The 19,527-nt window shown below is 47.9% G+C and overlaps 3 protein-coding genes across 3 annotated transcripts; 1 reads left to right on the forward strand and 2 right to left on the reverse strand.

The window, feature by feature from the left end:
• Positions 1-818: 818 nt before the first annotated feature.
• Positions 819-6,755, reverse strand: pkhB (putative sensor histidine kinase/response regulator; the record flags this gene model as incomplete). Its single annotated transcript, XM_040827768.1, has 3 exons — positions 819-1,109; positions 1,172-1,285; positions 1,344-6,755. The coding sequence occupies 3 exons, from the start codon at positions 6,753-6,755 to the stop codon at positions 819-821; spliced, it is 5,817 nt and encodes a 1,938-aa protein (XP_040693062.1).
• A 412-nt stretch (positions 6,756-7,167) lies between these two features.
• On the reverse strand, positions 7,168-8,462 carry ASPWEDRAFT_371976 (uncharacterized protein). The gene has a single exon (XM_040834627.1). The coding sequence runs from the start codon at positions 8,053-8,055 to the stop codon at positions 7,381-7,383; it is 675 nt and encodes a 224-aa protein (XP_040693063.1). The 5' UTR covers positions 8,056-8,462; the 3' UTR covers positions 7,168-7,380.
• A 2,907-nt stretch (positions 8,463-11,369) lies between these two features.
• ASPWEDRAFT_106401 (putative sensor histidine kinase/response regulator) lies at positions 11,370-18,550 on the forward strand (the record flags this gene model as incomplete). Its single annotated transcript, XM_040827804.1, has 4 exons — positions 11,370-14,287; positions 14,351-16,020; positions 16,049-16,138; positions 16,191-18,550. The coding sequence occupies 4 exons, from the start codon at positions 11,370-11,372 to the stop codon at positions 18,548-18,550; spliced, it is 7,038 nt and encodes a 2,345-aa protein (XP_040693064.1).
• Between the last annotated feature and the right edge of the window lie 977 nt (positions 18,551-19,527).

Below are 19,527 nucleotides of genomic sequence, written 5' to 3' on the forward strand. Positions count from 1 at the left end.
TCGTTCAAACGAGAATCTTCATCTCAAACGACGGAGAGCAAGTTGATCGGTCTGCTCGACCTCGGTATTCTTCCCCCAAGAACCCAAGTCGGCAGAGACCCCCTCTGATATGCAAGCGGCTAGCTGTTCACTAGAGTATCACTATATAAAATTATCTATAGGAAGTAATGAAGAAAAGAGGAAACGGGTAGGTATGAAATGAAAACGAAATGAAAAAGGGGGTAAGAGAAAAGACTCGTTGATCTGCAAATACAATTCGAGAAGTTAAATGTCGTGCTCATAAGCTGGTATCGGGAAAAGCCACGCAATGCAGAGGCTTGGAAGACAATTGGGAATTGCTCAGAAAATCCGAGAAATGACGCCGGGCACGAGGTCGAAGGTCCAAAGAACAATAAACCTGAAATTCCGGCCCCGTAATGCTGAAAGGTATCAATCAAACTTGAAATGCCAAAATGCAGATGCAATGTTGAGGAAGTCCGCAATTGCAAACAAAATGCGGATGATGAAGCAAAAAAGGAAGAAAAACAAGTGACAACAGAACATGAAAACAAGTTGCGACTGAAAAATAAATCAACCCAAGGCGCCGTTCCTTCCGATGGCTCTCTCGCCATTCCAAACCCCAGTCCAGAAAAATAAAAATAAAGCGTAGGAAGCAAAAAACACTGCATCCATCACACGAACATGTGAAGCAGCAAGAACCAATAACCCCGTTGCAAGTTGCGTGCTTGGGAGCGAAAGAAGCGAAGGAATCAAAAGATGCTCGTTGATCGTGGGAAGTAAAGCCATGTTATTTTTTAGCGAAGAACGGATAATCCGCCTCATTCGTCACGTTGGCTGTCGTCGTTGTGAGGTTTTAGGCGGTCTCGAAGTAGAAGAAGAGGCCGGTTGGGATCCAGTAGTCCCATCATCATCTTGCCGAGTTCATTGTGTTTGATGGGTTTGGTGACGTAGTCGTTGAAGCCAGCGCGCGCGGCGTCTTCAATCTGATCTGTCATTGCATTGGCGGATAAAGCCATGATCGGGATTTGAGGGTAATGGTTCTTAAGCTCCCATCCACGAATGTCGCGACAGGTCTCATATCCATTCTTCACGGGCATTTGGATATCGCACTGTAGGTGGCAATGTGAGCCATGATGAAGCTGATTAGGACACTACGAAAATATGGACTTACTATGATGAGAGAGTAATATCCCGGTTCCTTGGAGAAGACTAATTCCGTGCATTCTTGGCCATTGGCTGCGGTTTCAGCCATAATCTTGATCTTGTCCAAGTATTTCAACATAACCTATGTTCACGTTAGAGAGATACAATTAAAGCGTCAGGGAGAAAGGGGGGGAGCGTACCATGCGATTTGTTTCATCATCCTCAACAAGTAATACCCGGTAGCCTTTATTACCAATGACCTCCTTCACCATTTTGGACATTGTCTTGAAGTTGTTGTTGATCTCCCTTGCCATATCCTGGTTGCGGTCCTTGCTCAAGTCACGTCGGTTATCAGGGTCGAATATGGCCGAGAATGCAGAAGGCTTAACCGGCTTCGGTACCATATACACACGCTTTCCGCTCGAAGACAATTCCTTGATCTTTGCATTGATTTGTCGTTTCTGGTAAAGATCCGAAATGATGACAAGAGTAGGAGCAGCGCTAAGCTCGCACTCCGCAACATACTGAACGACATCCAAAACATCATCGACGCCGGGCAAGTTCAGAACCAAGTGTGTGATGCTCGACCCAGAACTGGCATTCACCGAGTCTCTCCAATCCTCGACATCCGGCAGGGATTTGGTCTCGAATGGGACCTCATGGGGAACCACCTGCTCGATATGCTGCTTTATGGCCATGCGAGTGTTGTCAAGTGGACATAAAATCAGTATCGAGTATGAACTTTGTGGATGCGATGGATCGGGCCCTGGATTCTTGGTCGGCGCTAGCGAGTCTTGCGAGCCAGATGAGCTAGGTCGAGCAATTGGACCGTTATTCGAAGGCGTCGCTGGACTAAGTCGCTCATCAGACTGGCTAGGAGCAGGTTTTGCGAGGTCCATTTTGGCGAGAGGATCGACGGAGTGAATCTCGGGGGTCGGTAATGCGGAGGAGAATGAAGAACGCTCGGAAAAGTTGGTGTTAAAGCGTACTGGAGAGTCATTGGGAGATGGTTGAGAAATTGAAGATTCGAGGGCAGATGAAAGATCAGACGCCTCATGGCCTTTGGAATCAATGGAGTCCCTGGATGAGAAGAGCATTTTGTGTAGAGAATTGGGCTTGGACTGAACTCCAAGCGCTTCGGAAATGTTTGAGGACTGCCGAACAAGTCGAGGTTCATCCGGAGTCGGTGCTGGAGGGGGAGGGGCATCCACCTTGACGTAGAACGAAAACTTGGCTCCTTGACCCTCTTTGCTGCTGGGGGTCAATCTCCCACCATGCATTTCGACCAGCTGCTTCGACAAGAACAACCCAAGCCCACTACCAGCATGCTGCTGGGAGCCATTTTGCCCTAATTGGCTAAATCTCTGCATCAGACGTTCAGCATCCCTAGCACTGAAACCCTTCCCAGTATCGACAACGTCGAAATTCAATAAGAGCTCCGTTTCCTTAGAAACAGCCGAGGGGTTGTTGTGAAGAGAGCAGCATATGTGAATTTCACCTTGCGTGGTAAACTTGACCGCATTGCCGACAAGGTTGATGAGCACTTGTCGAATCCGAAACCTGTCCCCAATCACCATTGCAGGTACGTCCACGTCCATGAGATAATTGATTTCGAGACCTTTATCGATCGCCCTAGATGCAACAGTGTCTATCACATCTTCGACCACTGACCGGACATGGAACCACGAGTTGACCATTGACATCTTGCCGGCCTCAACCCTGGATACATCCAGGATGTTGTCAACCAGTTCACGTAGATTGGTCGAACTATTCTGAATCGTGTCGAGCATCCTTCTCTGATCGGTATCAAGCTGTGTATCGAGAATGAATGGGATTGTCCCAAGAATTCCGTTCAACGGCGTTCTTATTTCATGGGACATGTTGCTGAAAAATTTCGTCTTCGACTCCATTTGGTTGTTGAGTTGTTGCATCGCCTTGTTGAGCTCCCTTTCCAGATTTTTTCGGTCGTTAATGTCAGTGCAGGTACCGTACCATGAAGCTTCACCACTGCCAAAACTGCTGGTCTCAACCCTAACCAAGCGGACAAGATGCCAACGGAAATCACCTCCTTTAGACCGAAGGCGAATTTCAGTCGAATAGAAAGCACGTCCATTTTCATCCTTTTGTACCGATGCCACCCCGCGCCTTACAAGCTCGTCCAACGCAGGTTTGACGCCATGACTGAAATGTCGCTCGGGAGAAGCTGCCTTTGCCTTTGCAGATTCGGTTAATGACTCATGCGATTCGCTCGTAATCAATCCGTTAAGGGACTCGAGAAGCTGGAGAGATAGCACGCCGCACTTCTCTAGGTCATCGGGATGAACATGTTTCGCGAACCCAAAGTTCAACGCTTCTTCAAGCTTCTGGCCGGTATACAAATGCCATTGTTCGTTCGCAAAGATAAGGCCACGGTATTCGGCTGCCTCGAACACTACCTGCGGAATCGAATTGGAAAACGCTCGGTATTTAGCATCTATTGCGAATTTCTCCCTCTCTTGCGTAGCTTTCAGTTCTGCAATATGCTGCTCATGTATATCAAGGAAAGAACCAATCCAATATAAAACCTCTCCTGTAGCAGAAAGCAGAGGATTTGCCCGAAAAATGAACCAGCGATATGCTGATTCATCATTGAATCGCTTGACCCGTACCCGTTCCGTGAACTGTGATCCAGTCCGTAGCGCATTTTCCCACTCTTGGGAGACGTGCTCACGTTCACTGTTGTGAATGTTCTGCCACGGATCTCTCAATTTTTGCTCTTGGGGCTGACTCCTCCTAAAGGCATCGAATTTGGCATTCGTCCAAATCACTTCTCCACTTTGGGGTTTGGCGAGAAACAGGTGCAGAGGTACCGAGTTCAGCATTAGCTGAGCCACGGTATCAGAGAACGGGCGGGGCAGCTCCCGTTGTAGATGGGCGTAGAAGGAGTTCGTTGAGGGATGGCGGGAAGGGTTTTGAGTTGGTGATATGACTGGAGGAGCTCTGAGTTCCTGTAGGGGAGATGCAACCGCGAGATTAGGGTCTTGAGGAACCGTTTCTTCATCTCCAGATTGTTTGCCCCATGGCTTTCCGGGAGACGTAGGTGTCGAGGACGCGGCGTTTTGCTTCACTTTAGACAGCCTGTTGCGATGTTGGGCAATGGCCTCGCGAAAACCTCTCGACTGCTGGACATTGAAGTAACTGTCCACAGCGTCGCTGTTAGCTTTGGTAGTTAAATTGGGAGATTCGCCGGAATCCTTTGTATTCCCAGCTCCAATATTATTCAAATCAAACCCGGGTGTGCCAAACCCCGATATAGCAGGACTGAGTTTTGTGGAATTTGACTTTTCATCGGGGCTAGAGAGGCTGGCACGGGCGGATAGAGAGCCGTCCTCAGCTAATGTATAACTAACATGCCCACTGAGGCCAGCGACAAGCTCCAATTCACTGCTCTCATCAGAAAATGTTCCGCCAAGGCCGAGAAGATGTCCATAGCGTGGTGTTTCGAGGCGGGAAGCGAATTGCCGCTCAAGTTGGCTGTATTGTTGAGCCAGGCAAAATGAAGTAGTAAGGTGAGGCATGAGGTAGGCTAGCGACTGCCTTAAATTGGAAGGATAAGGTATTACTGGCGATAATATCGATATGACAGCGACGGGAAATCTCAGAGTGGATGAAGAAAGTTGTTTAGAACGCCCTGCATGCAGAAGAGGAATATGAACCACAGACTTGGCTAAATCGACACCAATTGCTGCTAAGGGCTCCAAGTTGGAATAATCATGCGGAGGTGGGTGTTTAGCAAAAGCCTCCTCATCTACAGCATGACTAGTAAAAAATGGGTTTTGTTCTGCATGCGCTCGAGGCGCTGGCGATGGAGCGGGAGATTGGGACCAAGGGGACGGTGGAACTTGCTCATATTCATCGTAGAACTCGATTGACGAATGTTGAAGCCCAGTTGCACTAAGATTTGATGCGGAACGATCGCGCGCGGAGCGGACAGAGCGTGATTGTTGGTGAAGTGGCTCAGCAGTCGGTGTAATCTGAACCTTGTCATCTTCCAGTTCCTCGCCGTGGGGCAGCGAAGTCTCCCCTTCATCGTGAGCATATTCTCGGGTCAAAACAACAGGTTTCGTTCGCCCAAACAACTTCACGACGCCTGTCCGCTTGATAAGAGGGTCCTTTTCAACCTCCAAAGGCCTGGGTATGGGGAAGACAGCTTGTCGAAAATTGTACGGCGATGCGCCCAAGGAATCGTAGGACTGCGATTCTTCCTGATTTCTGGCAGATACGGCCCGCGATCCTGTTTCCTCGTTCGAAATGCCCTCCACATTATTTGTCTCTGATTTTGAAGTGGGTTTCATCTTCGAAACATGTTGCGATCGATCCGAATCCTGTACCCCCGGGTGTTTCCTATCCTTACCAAATCCCGCAAAAGAATGCCGTGCCAATAACGGGGGACGTTTCATGGGAGATGGAACAGGCCCTTGCCCTTTCGCGATGTTTCCCGTAACCGCATCATTGGTCTTCTTTTCCGAATCACCGCCGTCTTTCCGTGATTTATTGCAGATGGCCGCATCATTGTGTAGATCTTGAAGACGTAGACTGTCGGACTCGCTGCTAACGTTTTGGTTGAAAATTGCTTTTTGACCCCACGGCACATTCTCGAGATCCGTCGCATCGCCCGGAATGGCAAGTGATGCTCTCTCCGCTCCATAATACGTTTGTAGAATAGTAACCACGTTAGACCACCATCCATCCAACCCAGGTTCCGCATTTAGTTGCAACGTTAAGTCATACAAATTCGGGCTAGGATAGAAAGGGTCTTCTGTAACAGGTTTGTGCTGTGGCGGCATGAAAACACTGTGAGATGTTGGGGTTTTGAGCGGGACGGTCTGCCGTTCATCCGAGGCCTGCGGTGGGGTCCCATGGATTTTTAATTTCTCGGTCGGAAGCGTCAGCTTAAAGTGACCATTGTTGTTGAACACAGAGTCCTGGCCTGATCTTGCGGTCGGCTGGGGCTGCTGCATTTTGGGGAAAGGGTACGATGGCGTTTGTCCGGGGGGGTTCTCGGGCGTGGTGTTTGAATCCACGGCTCTAATCGTGCCACCTGAGCCGGGAGAGTCGGAATACGGGGCAGAGGGAATTGCTCCTGTTGATAAGGGTGCGATCTTCGGAGGTGAGACATTGGATAATCGTCGTTTTCTCGGGGGTTCTTGGGCGTTGGATGACACAGGATCGGTTCGCGATGGAAACCCTTCTCGACCGGTGGATGCGTTTTCGTTCTGGGACTTTTGCATCTGTTGGTAGACAAGTAATTCCTCCATCTGTCTCCGTAACTCTTTGAGAGTCTGCAAACTTCGTCCCTGGTCTTCCTGGTACCCTTTTCCCGAATCTGGGTTCTCCTCTTTGATGGGCAGCGGTACACGGCACGAATTCGTAATCTGTTCATGCGGCAGAGCAGGATGAGTGTTAGCCTTTTTTCCAGTATCCTCCAAGGCCATATTCCCATCCACATTATATCCATCATTGCAACTGCTAGCGAGACCGGAGGAGGTTGGCTGTGAAGGACCACGATGGTGAGGATGCGCGGCGACAGGCGAAGGAGCCTCGGCCGGCGATGGAAGCGGAGGCGTCCTCATGCTGCGAACTTCCCCCATCGTCTCTCTCCTCCACCGCCGGTCAGATAATCAATTCTCCTGGGCAAATCCACTTCCACAGGAACCAAATGAGACACTCATCTCTCGGACAAAACGGTCCGCGGTCAGGGGGGGATGAGGGGAGGGGAAGTGAATCGGAGAGAGAGAGGGAAAAAAAAAAAAAAAAAAAAAAGAGGGGGAAAAAAAGGAAAAAATAAAAAAAATATATATATATAAAAGAAAAAAAATATATAAAACACAAGAATCGAAAAGAAGGGAAAGAAGGAAAGAAAAAAAGGTGTAAGTGAAAAAGGGGGGGGGGGGGGGGGGGGGGGGGGGGGGGGGGGGGGAGGTTTGGGGATGGGAATGGGTAAAGAAAAAAAAAAACGACCTGGGAAGTAGTACCGGGGGGGGGGGGGGGGGGGAGGTGTGGGGATGGGAATGGGTAAAGAAAAAAAAAAACGACCTGGGAAGTAGTACCTCTTGAGATAGGGTAATTCTAGAAAGAAAGAAAGGAAAGAGGGAGAGAAAAAAAAGTTCGGAAAGTTGACTAAAGCGGTGTATAGCGGTGGTGGTGAGGTACAGTAATAATGGTTGGTGGTGGTGGTAGCGAGTACGGTAAGAGGTATCAAAAACAAAAAGAGAAGAAAAAAAAGAGAAAAAAAAAAAAATGGAAAAATAGAAAATAATGAGATAGTGTGTAGGCAAAGGGTAGTGTGGTAAGGTAGAAAAGTGAGTGTGAAAATGAATGAGGGAGGAAAGTTCGAGTGATCTGACCTTCCCAACCAGAAGCACTGGAGCAGGTTCTGCTGTGACCCAGCGAGATCGACGATTTGTGGTGGAAATGGTCCGTCTCCGGGGGGGTCCAACCTATGACGTAGGCGAGCCCTGGGGGGTGGGAGGAGGGAGGAGGGAGGAGGAGGGGGGCTGGCAAAACCGCGGCAACTGAAAAAGGCTCCCTCAGCCCTGGGGGGGAAATTAGGAGGAGAGACAATGGGGAAGGGAGGGGGGCAGGAGGAGGGAGAGGGGGGAAAAGAGACAAAGAGAAGGAAATCGTCAGCCAGAAAGAGAAGGGAGAGGAAGAGGAGGGAGAGGGAGGGAGGGACTGGCAAAAGGGAAAAGGTAAGAAGACAAAAAGGAAAGAAAGAAAAAGACGGAAAAAGGAAGTAGGATAGTCCGCTACGGAGTACAGGAAATAATAATTCTCATAATGATAATAAATATTAAGGCAAAGGGGAAAGAAAAGAAAGAGAGAGGGAGAGGGAGAGACTGATGAATTTACTAGTAGTAACCACCTACGCATTTCAACGGATTTCGTCAGAGAATGGTTATTATTATTACTATTATTTTTATTATTATTTATTTTATTTGGGAGAGGGAAAAAAAAAGAGAGCAGATACACTGAGAAAAGAGAATGAAAGAGACAGACAGAGAGGGAGGGGGTGCAAGCGCCCAGAGAGCGAGTGGGAAAAAGGACAAAAGTGGGTTTTGCTTTGCTGAGTTGGAGGATTTCACGGTATACATGGTATTATTACGGTATCATCAGTACTGTTACAGAAAAATCCCCCCGTTCAACCTTCAGGTTCTAGGGCATGTAATAAATTATGACATCCACCAACAGTTCCATTGAACCACACTGTACCCAGTGCATCTGATATTCATGCTCATCATCATTCCTATTACTGGGGATCCTAACTACTTATCTTAACTATCTGAACTAAAATTGATGGCCATCATTTGATGTGCTTGGAATAGAATGATATTTAATACTATGAGGACATGTTTCTCTTTTCTTTTCTTTTATTTTAATTATTTTTTTGTCTCTTTTTTCTCTTTGCTCCACATGGACTCGGATACTGTAGGTTTTCGGCACGTTTCTTGGGTAAGATATTTAGGTATGTACCGTACAGTACAGAAAAGTATTGACCTACAAGATCTCCCCATAGACTCCATCCAGCTGGACGACACAAACCTCATAGGCTGTCGATTCTCATACTTGCGTCGGGTTCTTCTGTAGGTTTCTTTCTTTCCTTCAGCTGTCATCGTGACAGGTCTCCTTCAGTCATGGTCCTAAAGCCAACGCTGAGGTGAACAGTTTTTGATACTGCATAAAATCCATGATAGCAGTAAGCAGACCCTTCAATGCTGGTCAACCCACGCTACTGGAAATAAACTACTGGTTCACTATGCTTATTATTTATGCCACGCACCTACATCATAAGGGGAGACAGGACAGATGCGGTCGCAGAGACGGATATAATGCGAACCAACCAGCGTTCTCTCTGCTGCGTGTTTGTCAATTCTTAAAAAATGTTATTTTTATTCTATTTCAAATAACCATGTCAGAATGGTTCTTGGAACCCCCGAAGAAGCAATGGAAAAAATAACACCACCTTTTCTTCCCCCTGGGTTTTTTTTTTAAAAATGACGAAAACAGAAAAAGAAAAGGAAAGACAAGAAAAAGATTTGCTTTCCCCGGTCCGCAGAAGACGTCAATGGTCGTTGGTGGCGCATTTCGACTTCAGACCTTCGGGTACGATAGTTGGATAATGGACGATGACGACCAGTAACCAAAAAAAAACATTGAGCCATATGGCCATCCAGAAAAGAGCAGCGGTCGCATGGTGTTTGCCACGCTGCGAACCACTATTAGGAGGGAGACTACCATGGTTATAGTACCGAGAGTGACATACCTCATCTTTTTACCCATCAATTTCATTCCGACATGGTTCTTCAGTCTCCAATCAGTGGCTGTCTTACCCACCCAAGCTAGGTAGGTCATAGTATGGGGTACAGCATTCCATACTACTAATACTGCTAAATTACTTACTAGCTCGCTATGTATATCATCGACCCCTTCAAAGCGTCATCGTTTCTCAATATATATTTTCATTCTGGCTATTGTTGTGATATTATCATTAGCTGCGATAATAATGGCCAACGGTCCACAGGCAGGGGTACATCATCCGCCCTTGCAATTAACATTCCGAAGCGAGTCATGATCCAATCTATATAGTGTGTGGGACACGCTGCGACGGTCTCTTAAATAATCCCGGATGTCCTGCCTAACCCGCTTCTTTTCGGTGTTTAGCCCCTGTACTGACTACTACACATACAATTAATAGTCAATCTGCCATCATCCTCGTTCTCTACCCCTTTTTTTATTTTTTATTTTTTAAATTTCTTGTGTTTCTTTTTTAAGACATCGTCATCGATCATATGGGGTAGATGGAGCACATCTATCGTTCTATTGCTTTGACTACGGATCATCCACTGCATGCTGATTCCCTTCCTATCACTGTCAACGTCACCAACGGAAAATTATCAATAGGCAATTTCACTGCATTGCCCGTCGATCTTCCAACGGTTCGGACGTCATCCCGTCCACTTACGGTATGTTGTCTTGGACCTATCGTCAATATTTCATTTCGCCGTATATTCGGGTACGTACTCTGTACTCAGCCTAGAAAAAAAAATTCTTTAAACAAAAAAAGGGTCCAGGTGAAGAGCCACAATAGTGGAATCTACCCTAACTCCCTGAGAGCACATGGCCCTTTCCACTCCTATCCAGCCTTAGCTCTTATTGTAGTTATTCCGGTAGTATTCCGTACACATGGTATCCCGTCATTGCAGTATGGGACTCTATCAGAAATAGTTCAAAACAGTGTCATTAAAATAGACAGATCCGCTCAATCCATTGGCTTGGGATATCCACTGTTCTGGTTAGGTTGGCTTGATCTTCGCTATATCGTCTCGGAGATGCGACGGCGGTAGCAATATATATCAAAGGAGTCGAACCACTGACTCGAAAACAAGATTACAACCACCACGCTCGCAGATCATCATTATAAGCAGACCATCGGTAGTCAGGCACACATCAAATGTGATTCGAATACATGAACATATCCATATAGCCAACAATGGCATTATTATTCGACGTTCACTTACTCCTTACCAGGGGTATTCATTGTCCGTCTTTTTCTTTCGTAGGCACCCCACCCAACACTGCAGGTGATACAATCCACGATAAACTCACTCGCTGGCTATGGATCGAGCAGAAGCTGATAGCATAGAATTGATAACACCCCTTAATATTAGCATCAAACTAGTCACTATCCTATCCAAGCATGTCATTTGGGCGTTGGAAGCGGCTGATCACCCGCTTGTCTCGTGATGCCCACCAAAGGCAGCTGACTAAGGTGCTGCTTATTCACACATTGTAGCCTGAGGCCCGAAACCCAACTAAAGTCTTGCCCACCCCCCGAAAAAGCCCAGAACAGTCATCTCGCAACTCGACAACCCTTGGATGGTTAGAAATGGTCGCAACCGCGCCGTCGTGACAGTCAAGTTCTTGTCCGCCCTCCGTCCTTGTCACCGTCCAAGGCGAATCGTGCGCTGCTTCTGCCATCCCAGGGCAGTTGTTTCGTTCGATTAAAGAGAACGCCTTGTCCCCTCCTCCGTCCTTGGCGTGTGGTCCGTTTGCGTCCTTATGATACCTTTTCATCCGTCTCAGCATCCCTCTTGATCAGAACCGCGACTGTTTCTCTGGACAATTCACACATGGCCTTGAACTGAGGGGACGGCTCAACCAGGGTTCCTTGCGAAAAGTTGGCTGATATGGAGGATAGTCATCTCCTCGGCGAGGACCTACCGCTCCCACCAGCACGGCTTTTCGATCGATTAGCTCAGCTGCCTGGCTATACTTGGGACCAGTCAATCGAACCCTTTCACTCAACCTACAGCCATTGGCATGTCTTTGGTCTTCGCCATTCTTCAGAATCCGATGTCTCTACCCCCGCCGCTACCTCCTCTGGACCGTCGAGCCTTGTTCGCAACTCCCCCCGAACCGAGTCCCGACCACCCTTCCGTCATCATTGGAGAAGTAGCCTGAGCGAATCCAGCAGCGAGCTTTCCATCTCCCGCCTGGACCATGAACCGGTATGGATTCCTGTGTTGGCCCGCGTTTCGTCCCACATCATACGGCTCGAACGTGAGTTCCATATGATCAGGTCCATCGTGCAAACTTCCGACCCGGACTGCAACCATACGATACGGCCGATCGATTTGATACGACTACCACCAGACCCTGGCGATGCAGGACCCCTTTTGGTAGCTATCTTCGAGTCGCCAGGCCCTAATATGCTGCGGGAGTTGATTACGTTTGGTCCTGCTTGGTTTGCAGTTGGTGGTAAAAGTGATAGTAACGATTCGAGCCCCGGGGAGCAGGTCTCTCTTCCGGTCTTCCTCGACTTTGCCATTGGCGCATGTGATTGCTTGGAGATTTTACACTACGGTCTTAAAACGGTGCATGGTGAAATTCGGGGGGACGCCTTCCACTTCAACCGGGAAGTTGGGTCAGTGAAACTCACCAACACAGGAAACGGTGCCAGGTCATTCGACAATATACTTAGTGAAGGATGGTTCACGCTCTCTCGAGAACTTGGTGTGAAGAACAAGCTGCAGTTCATTGCCCCGGAGCAGACAGGAAGAATGCCGACAGAACCGGATAGCCGAACTGATATTTATGCACTGGGTGTTCTTTTCTGGACGATGTTAGTTGGGAAGCCGGCCTTTAGTGGAAGTGATCCTGTGGAGGTGGTGCAGAATGTTCTTGGGAAGAGGTTACCGCCGGTTTCGATCAAGAGAATGGACATCCCAGACGCAGTCTCAGCCGTGATCCAGAAAATGACACAGAAGGCGGTTAATGAACGTTACCATACGATCTCATCCGTGAAGAGAGATTTGACGCAGATTTCCCATTTACTTGGCGATGGCGATAGTGAAGCGTTGAAGGATTTCCAGATCGCCCAGCGTGATGTGTCGTCTTTCTTCACGCTTCCGACTCGCATGTTCGGACGACGAGACGAATACGACAAGATCATAAACGTTGTGGAAAGGGTTCACAGACGCCAGCAGAGTGCACTTGCAAGGGCAACTGCACAGAATTCCAGCGGAATCGGCTCAAGCTCCTCCATATCAGATGGTCGGGTCGATAGTTTCGAGATTGCCTCTGGCTCCAGCGATTCTGAATCGTTTCATCTGCCCCCAAAAAACAACCACAACGGCAACTCTTGCAACCTTGGACGTATTTCCACGCACGAATCTCTTCACAGTACCGAGTCATCACTTTCGACTCCCAAGGCAGGTCAGAATTCCAATAAAGCTAAAAGCCCAGTTGATTCCCGCTCTTCCTGGGACAATGCAGACCGGGATAGTCACCTTTCCAGTACAAACACACTAAGCCACGGAGATTCTCTCAGCTCTGTAAACAGGCACAAAACTGGAAATAAGCTTCGCCGCGCTGGAAAATGTGAGGTTGTCACAATCAGCGGTGCTGCTGGAATTGGAAAAACCGATCTTTTGAATCGCATTCAACCCGCAATCCGTAAGCTTGGTTATATTGGTATTGCTCGCCTGGACCGGGCGAGGAGAGTTCCCTTTGAACCGTTTGCGAAAATTCTCGCTAGTCTCCTGCGCCAGATTTTCTCCGAACGTGATGTCACAACAGACTATCACAATAATGTCCGCGCGGCATTACGGCCGATGTGGTCGACACTGCACCGAGTTCTGGATCTACCCGAGCAACTGATGTCCTCAGGCGGGAAAGACAAAGAAGTGTCTCCCAAGCTTTCTGCTGCCCAGCATATTTTCAAGGATGTATCGACCAAGGGAGAGCCTTCTAAACGTGTTGCACTTCCACGCCTCGACTACGGCCAGAATTCCGTGGATTTCTTTCTATCAAGTGCCGCTTTAAAGAACATGCGCCTGTTAGAAACGTTCTTGGAAATTTTGAAGACACTGTCTCAATTCAGATTGATCTGTGTTTGTGTCGACGATCTTCACTATGCAGACGATGAAACCCTCGATCTCATTATTAATATTGTCAAAGCGAAGGTGCCATGCGTGCTCCTTCTCACAAGCCGCAAGTCTGAGCTGGAATCAAATGCCATCAGGTCACTATTTGAGATCGAGAATCCCAGCGTAACCAGCATTGTGCTCAACCCTCTGGGAGAGGAGGAGATCATGCAAATTGTAGCCGCTACAATGCACCAGGACCCAAACCCAACGTTAACTCCTCTCGCAGCCGTCATTCAGGAGAAGAGCGTAGGAAATCCTTTCTACGTGCGGATGATCTTGGAGACGTGCTATAGCAAGACTTGTATCTGGTATTCATGGAAGAACTCTATCTGGGAGTTTGATCTGGATCGAATATTCACCGAACTCGTGGCACCTAGGTATGGAGAAGGGCTAGGACTTGGTTTCATTACCAGGCGTCTTCAAGAAATTCCGCCTTCCGCGCGCTCCATACTGGTTTGGGGTGCATTACTTGGGAGTCCATTTTCGTTTTCTTTGGTCCAGAGGCTACTCACAAGCGAGTTTCTATACTCCAGCGATGACGATGATGAGGCAGTTGATCTCACTTGCCCGCAAAATGCAACTATGATCAGACAGACTGAAGCTGATATAGTGGTTGGACTGCAATACCTTGTCCAGGCAAATCTTGTCTCTCCTGGGAAAACGGACGATGAATTCAGGTTCGCGCTTGCTATTCCTTCCATTAGTTTTCCTGCATAATTGTTCTAACCGAGTTTCTGTAGGTTTGCAAATGACCGACTTGCGCAGGCTGCTGCGTCTTTAAGCGAAGGCCGCAATATAGAAAAAATGCATTTTATCATTTCTCAAGCGATGATGAAATACTATCATGACGGTCGCAGTCGCTATGCAATGGCGCGGCATGTAGCTCTCGCCTCACGAATAATCAAGTCCCGTGTCCTTCAGAGACTTGACTACAGAAAAATACTTTGGGACGCTGCTCAGACCGCCGCCCAATCTGGCGCGCGACCAACTGCGCTTTGGTACTTCCGCCATTGCATTTCTTTCCTTCAGGACAGCCCTTGGGATGACAACCTTACTGATGTTTATTATGACGAAACGCTGCGTCTACATATCGCGACAGCAGAGATGTCATGGTCCCAAGGCCATAATGCAGAGGCTCTTAGTCTACTTGACGAAGTCTTTGAACATGGAAAGAGCGCCGTATGCAAATCGAGGGCCTGGATTGTCAAAGCCAAAATCTATGCCCAAATGGGCAATCATCTCCAGTCGATGAACTCACTTCTCACATGTTTGGAGGAGCTTGGTGTGCATCTTCGCGAGCCTACGACATATGAGGAATGTGATTCCGCATACAGTAACCTCAAGGAATACCTTGAAAAGGCAGACCTTGAAGCTATCGTCCGTAAGCCTGTCAGCAGGGACATTAACATGATAACCATCGGAGCTGTCATGGCGGAGGCAATGGCTGTTACATACTGGGATGATGCACTGACTTTCTATCGGATGGCTATCGAAATGATGAACCTTCATCTTTTCAAGGGGGGCTTTGTCCAGATCTCGATTGGCTGTTCACATCTCGCAATGATCTGCTTTAGTCGATTTAGGGACCTGGAGCTTGCTGTGAGGCTCAGTGACTTTGCCCTCTTGCTTCTCGAGCGTTGCCCGGAGCCATGGACCCAAAGCAGGGGCGCCATTGTCCATAATCTTTACGTCAGCCATCTGCGGGTTCCCCTGGCATCAACACTTCCCTCGCTTGAGGCCTCCTTGGAGGCTTCATTCTCAATGGGCGACCCGTACATAACGTTGGTTAGCGTTTCATCCATGGCAATGACCCGATTCTTCTTGGGCCATGATATGGTCCAGCTGGAGGCATTCTGCAACGAGAGCCCCGAGGATCTCCCTGAGTGGATGAACGATACTCGCGGGGGTGCTAGTCTTCTTGCAGTGCGACAAGCTGCTCGTGCTTTGCAAGGAAAGACATCTTTCCGAAATGCCGAAACTATCATGGCAGATGAAAACCATAGGACTGACGAGTTCATTGCGTTCTTGGACAGCAATGCTAGCAATGCTGATCGCCCTCGTGACATCTACTGGGGTCTTGCCATGGTACCCCTCTTTGTCTATGGACACCACACAAAGGCCATAGAACTGGGGATCCAGATGATGGAGACCATGCCCAGATTGTGGTCTGCCCGCGTTTCTTATATTGTTTATTTCTACCTAGCTCTTTCCCTTCTCACCCTTCATCATGACTACCCTTCCCGTGGATACCTTGACGGAAACTTGAAGACCGTCTTAGACTACAAGGCGGAGGTCGATTTTGCGCGAAACGCCTGTGATGCAAATTATGGCATGTGGTCCTTGATTCTAGAGGCCTTGGTCTTTGAAGTTCGGAACGACTATACGTCGGCCATTCAAGCTTTCGAGGTAAGTCGCATGCCTACAAGGCTGCACTGTAGAATCGCTGCTAAATGTGTATCAGGCTGCAATTGATCACTGCCAAATCCATGGATGGCCCTTAGAGGAGGCGCTTGCCCTCGAGTTATACGGTACGTTGATCTGATTTCTCCGTTGCGTATGCCGCACTGATACCAGATGAAGGCGAATTCTTAATACGACGTGGCGCCAAACGTGCAGCGCGCTGTGTGATGCAAGATGCAATTGCCGCATGGGCCTCCATAAGTGCAGCTGGAAAGGCATCGCAGCTCACAGAAAAACATGAGTGGTTACTCAAGACGGCTACATCCTTGAGAAGCGTTGATGTCGGATGTCAAACTGTTGACTCTCTTCTTGAAATCAACCGCAACTCTACAGAGGATCACATGGTGATGACCCAAACCATGGAGGAAGACGACAGGAAGCATCGCTGGATTGAACAAAATGGTGTCACGACGGGTGAACGGTCTCTGGATATCTCCGGAGTTGGTCTGGATATTATCGATCTTTCCAGCATACTCGAGTCCAGCCAAGTGATGTCATCAGAACTCCAGATCGAGAAGCTTCTCACCAAGATGATCGAGATTGTATTGGAATCGTGTAACGGGTCTGATTTTGCTGTTATCGCAACAGAGTTTGACGACAATGGCTTCGCCGTAGCGGCAGCAGGAGATCTTGAAAAGGGACAAAGGGCATTTGTCGATGGCCTCCCCTTCCCTGAGGTCGAGGATAAGATGGCCCAGCAAATATCGCATTATGTCATGCGTACGAAGGAAGAAGTTCTCGTGCACAATGTTCTTGAAGATGAGCGTTTTTCCAACGTCAGCGAGGCCTATCAGACAAGATATCCGCTTGGAAGGTCGGTGATTGCGCTGCCTATCATGCAAGCAGAACATCTTCTTGGTGTCATCCATATTGAGGGCAAGCCAAACTCGTTCACCCAACGGAACGCTGTTGTTCTCCATCTGCTTTGTAACCAAATTGGCATATCATTGTCCAATGCTTTGCTTTTCCGTGAGATCCGCAAAGTCAGCGCTACCAACGCCTCAATGGTCGAATCCCAAAAGCGTGCTCTCGCACAGGCCCGTGAAGCAGAGCAGAAAGCCAAGGTGGCGGAAGCAGAAGCCAAGCACAACGTCAAGCTCAAGGAAGATGCCGCTAGAGCCAAGTCCATATTCCTGGCTAATATATCCCACGACTTGCGTACGCCAATGAACGGAGTCATTGGTCTTTCCGAGCTGTTGAAGGGGACGCACTTGGATAAAGAGCAGGATGAATATGTTGAATCCATACGTGTTTGTGCTGACACTTTGCTTACTCTCATCAATGATATCCTAGACTTCTCAAAGTTAGAAGCAGGAAAGATGAAGATTTCTACGGTGCCTCTCAACATCAAAGAAACAATCTCAGAAGTCGTTCGTGCGCTCCGCTATACGCATAGGGATCGAGGTCTGGACACCATTGAAGATTTGGATAGAGTTCCGCCGGATCTCGTGGTCCTCGGAGACCCTGTTCGTTTACATCAGATTTTCATGAATCTTCTCAGCAACAGCTACAAATTCACACCCAAGGGATCCGTGGCCGTGAAAGCTAAGATATCTCGTGAGGGCAAGGGGCGTGTTCGTCTAGAATGCTCGGTTTCCGATACTGGAATTGGAATTCCCGAAGAACAGAAATCTCGACTCTTCAGACCGTTCTCTCAGGCCGATAGTTCTACTGCAAGGTCATACGGTGGTAGTGGACTTGGCCTGAGTATCTGCAAGGCGATCATAGAGGATGTTCTTGGCGGTGCAATCTGGCTTGATTCGACTCCCGGCGCTGGGACAACAGTCACCTTCCATCTAGCCTTCAACAAAGCTCCCAAGGAGAGTTTCGCGAAGGCATCTTTTACCCAGAACATCAAGAAAACTGAGAATCAGTCGCCACCGAAACCGATTGCCCGTGACCTCACCATGGTTCCTCGCGAACAGATTCGGATTTGCATCGCTGAAGATAATCCAATCAATCAGAAGATTGCTGTCAAGTTTGTGAATGGTCTCAACCTCCAATGTGAGGCATGTAGTGATGGACGCCAGGCTGTTGAGGCCCTGCGGACACGCTCTGCAGAGGGAAATCCATTCCACGTCGTGTTGATGGATGTGCAGATGCCGACCCTCGATGGATATAACGCGACTCGTGAGATACGCAAAGACGCAGACCCTAATGTGAATGAAGTGTTGGTCATTGCGATGACTGCGAGTGCAATCGAGGGTGATCGGGAGAAATGCCTCGAAGCCGGAATGAACAATTACCTTCCCAAACCGGTTCGCTCGACAATCCTGAGTGACATGCTGGACCAATATCTTGCTCCGGTGCCGCCAGTGACCCGGACCAGGCTAGCATTCAGAGAGAAAAGCAGAGCTAGCATCAGTACTGATGTGGGCACACCAAACAGCATCTCGTCATCCGGGTCCGACACTCAAGTCATTGCACTTACACCGGACGAAGAGAAGCAATCGCAGCCGAAGCTCTCTGAGAAAAATTAATCTTGTTTGATTACAGAAATGCACCAGGGAAAATTGCGATAGATTCTATGGCGTCCGGCGATAAAAACAGGCGTTTCGCCTCGTGTTCGAGTTACAAAAAAATGGTTGATTTTCCGTGGCCATGTCTTTTGCGCAGATTTTGATTTACCATTCTTCTCATTACTTATTGTCATCGAGGGAGTTAATAGCATTTTGCCTCCTTTGTACCTCTCTATTTATTCTCCCCCCTTCTTCTTGCCTTTGCAGCCTCTCGAGAGCGCGAGATCCATGGGGCTTTTGTTCTTCCTATCGTCCTTTTTGATGGTTATCGTTCTTGTTGTTACAATTGATGATGACGATGGATATGAATGATGATTTCAGCACTCGAGGCTGATTCCGCCAGGTATGTGGGTAAAAAAAAAAATGTGGATATGTTTCAGATACCTGTGATTGTTTTGCTGCTTTTATTCTCTGTGTCCTCCTTCATATATATATCCTCTATCTGGAGGGAATTCGACTCGACTGTTTCTTGACGATTTCAAGGAGATGATGGACATTGCAATTCCTTAATTTCTCACCCTTTTTTTGTCGTCGCAGAAGCATTTTTTATACATTCAGATTGTGTGCTATACCGGAATGGCTACTCTTTCTACTGTTTTGTCCCTTTTTTCCCCTTCATGTCGGGGGTTTCACTTGATGCTCCTGAGATGAGAATCCCATGTTAGATACTGTTTGCCTCTGCTTTGCTGGTTCCTTGTTGGTTTAGAAAATAGGGCATACCCATGACGCTGGTGTAATATTTCTTATGCTGGTTTTAATGCGATTGTTATTGCTTTTTTCTTGTCTTCTTCTTTTTCTTTTTCCTCCAACAGTCAAGCACATGTATGACTTCGCGAGATTTGTATGAAGAGAATATTAGGATTTTTTATGGTTTAATATGAAAGAGTTTATTTATTCAATGTTTTTGTACAGAACGTGTGTATCAACAGACATCATTA

Source organism: Aspergillus wentii, assembly GCF_001890725.1.
Source record: "Aspergillus wentii DTO 134E9 unplaced genomic scaffold ASPWEscaffold_2, whole genome shotgun sequence".
Lineage (NCBI taxonomy): Eukaryota > Fungi > Ascomycota > Eurotiomycetes > Eurotiales > Aspergillaceae > Aspergillus > Aspergillus wentii.